The sequence below is a fragment of the Saccopteryx bilineata genome, chromosome 8, assembly GCF_036850765.1.
Source record: "Saccopteryx bilineata isolate mSacBil1 chromosome 8, mSacBil1_pri_phased_curated, whole genome shotgun sequence".
Classification (NCBI taxonomy): Eukaryota; Metazoa; Chordata; class Mammalia; order Chiroptera; family Emballonuridae; genus Saccopteryx; species Saccopteryx bilineata.
The window spans coordinates 69668601-69671466 of record NC_089497.1 but is presented as its reverse complement, the minus strand read 5'-3'; the positions used below and the strand labels follow the sequence as shown (position 1 = coordinate 69671466).

General features: G+C 51.0%; 1 protein-coding gene across 1 annotated transcript; it reads right to left on the bottom strand.

The window, feature by feature from the left end:
* Positions 1 to 607: 607 nt before the first annotated feature.
* On the bottom strand, positions 608 to 2389 carry LOC136311862 (transmembrane epididymal protein 1A-like). The gene has a single exon (XM_066241177.1). It carries the CDS (start codon positions 2317 to 2319, stop codon positions 1426 to 1428), a length of 894 nt encoding a protein of 297 aa, XP_066097274.1. The 5' UTR covers positions 2320 to 2389; the 3' UTR covers positions 608 to 1425.
* Between the last annotated feature and the right edge of the window lie 477 nt (positions 2390 to 2866).

Genomic DNA, 2866 nt, shown 5'->3' with positions numbered 1-2866 from the left:
CTTTCCCTTCACCCCTTGTTCCAGAGTTTCCAGAGCCTATTTTCCACGCTCTTGCACACAGTTTCTTTAGGGAGTGCCCAGTGATATTTTAGATGACAACATGCAGCTCATCTTGTCTTCCACCCTGCAAATGCAAATACCTTCCAGTGTTTCCTGGAGCTTTTCAGTCTCTGAGGACAGCGAGGTGGTGTAATTGCAGCTGCTTCATTAGTGGGTGCTTTTCTCCATGGTCTTTTCTCCACACCTATGGACAGCACTTTCTCCCCTCTTCCTGCCTCTTCAGACGTCTGAATGCTGGGTTTATTCAGAAGCAAACTCCTACTGTTGAAGCAGTGGCTCTCTGATTGTACCCAGGGTTAAGTATTTTTATATAGTTTGCTTTCATGTATTTCCCTGAGTATATGATTTACTAGCACCTCCCCTTCTCATTTTGGGAGAAGCTCAGTAACTGGATGAGAATTTCTGCAAATTCCAGGGGGTTGACATTCTCAGGGACCCTGTTAGCTCTGCGTTCCTGCACCTTCAGAACCACTGGGCTCCTCTGCTCCCACCAACTGAAATTGGGGCCTTTCCTTTGATCTTACCCTAGAGTCACTCACACAAGAGACATGTATCATAGACTTTACTGAACGAGCTGGAACAATGGAGTTGTTTTATATCACAGCAAAAAACAGGTAAATATGTAAATATAATTGTTATTTTTTTACAACCATTTTTGGAGATTTTTCTCTTGCCTCCTTTCTCAATAGACATGAACCTCCACTAAATTGATTGCTAGCCCCTTTCCCCTCATCCCTGACTCCTTCAGAAGGCAGAAGTAGCCTCATTCAGTTTAGATTAAAAACAACAAAACAAGTTTTTCATCCTGCTACATAGTGTGAATAGAAAACAGAGAGAAATGAAGAAAACAGAAACCCTCACCATCATGCAAAAATGAACCCTGTCTCTTTTGCATATTGAAGCACTTCAGCTGTAGAAATACACACACACACACAGACACACACACACATGCACACGCACACACACACGCACACGTGCACACACACAGAGCCAGTCTTGCCTTAGATGGCTAAAACCTTCCCTGAGTCCCCAGTGACACTCCACCTCCATTTCGTCATTTCAGTTTTTTCCTCTTGGAGCCCAAAAGCCTTCAGAGAAAAGTGTGGCTCCTTGTTCTCATTTCATGTGGGTCCATGGCTAGGAGCCGTCCTGAATAGTTAGACAGGGAGGGAACATACCTGGAGAGAACAGAGTGGTAGAGAGAAGTACATCTAGGAGCTGCAAGGTTTATTTAGACACAAGGAGGATGATTCCTGTGAAGGAAAGCCACATTGTAGACCCCAGGGCATTTCCATGCTGTGCACACAATGGGCATCCTCAAAACTTTCATTACAAAAAGCTAGCACAAAAGACGAGTTCTAAAGCCTAGACACTTCCATCCTGCAGCTGAGCCCCCGCGTGGAGTTTCTCCAGCTCTTCACTGTAGCCTGTGGGGCATGGCTGGTACTCGACTCCGGAAGCCCCTGTCCAGGAGGAACAGCGATGATGCCACAGGCTACAGATGCCATAGACAGTGGCCAGTATGGCTGCCCCTAAGCCCAGGTGCCAGCAGAAGAAGATGGTAAGGAAGGAGATGTCCATGTGGTTTTCTGATCGCCAGGGCTGCCCGGAGGGAGGAACGTACAGCACCATGCAGATCTGCAGCAGCCAGGTGCTGAACACCAGCCCCATCCAGGTCTTGAGCACCCAGAGTGAGGGCTGGTCAGGGACCCAGACCTCGACGATGAGCACCAGGCCGACCAGGAGCGTGGGCACTATGAACAGGATGTGCACGCGGATCTCCAGGGTGCTCTTAGTCTCGATGTGGGCCGCCATCAGCAGCGCCAGTGTACAGAAGCTCAGGGCCTCGGCCGCTCGCTCCAGCTTCATGTTCTGCCGCGCCTGGCATGACTGGCTCACAATGTCCACCACGCCACTGAGCAGGAAGAACCCGTACATGGTGACATGCTGCCAGCCGTTCGTGAACAAGAATGGTCGCCGAGGGTCCTCCCAGTCAACAATCCTCAGACGGTTGACTCCGGGGGGGTAGAAGAACTCAGCAATGATGCCAGTCAGGCACATGAAGACCTTCACCATTGCTTCCACAGGTACCAGATTCCACCACCTGTGTCCTCGCTTCTCCTTTGGGGGCAGAGGGGGTTTGAGAAACCTCTGTCCCCGTAGCAGGGCCAAGGATACCAGCACTGAGTAGTAAAGTGAGAAGAAGAAGAAGAAGACCGCTGGCAGCAGATGTCCCTTGAAGGTACCCATTGACTCCATGTGTGTCTGAGCCGACAGTGTGAGAGCTGGAAGATGAGCAGCAACCTCCCAGAGCTCCCTCGCAGGCGAGGGTGGCTGCTTCTGAGCGGCAGAGATCTTCCTGTTCCAGCCCCGCCCCAGCCTCCCACGCTCCTGTGTTAGAAGCTCCTGAGTTCCTCCCAGGGTGGGTCTCTTTCAAAGACGTGGCGCTTGACCTCACTCTCTTCTTCATTTAGATCAGCTACACTTGGAATTGACACCTCTGCACCTCACTGCCAGAACTGTTCCACCCTTTCTCTGCTGCCCTTCCACTTCTCTCATCAACAGAGAGGGAGGAGGGGAAGAATTAAGGTACTCCAGCAAAAAAAGGGGTGGTGGCTGGTCCTGGCCGGATGGCTCAGTGGTAGAGCATCGGCCAGTGTGTGGATATCCTGGTTCGATTCCCGGCCAGGGCACACAGGAGAAGCACCCATCTGCTTCTCCACCCCTTCCCCTCTCATTGCTCTCTGTCTCTCTCTTATCCTCCTGCAGCCATGGCTTGATTGGAGCCAGTTGGTCCCCGGTGCTG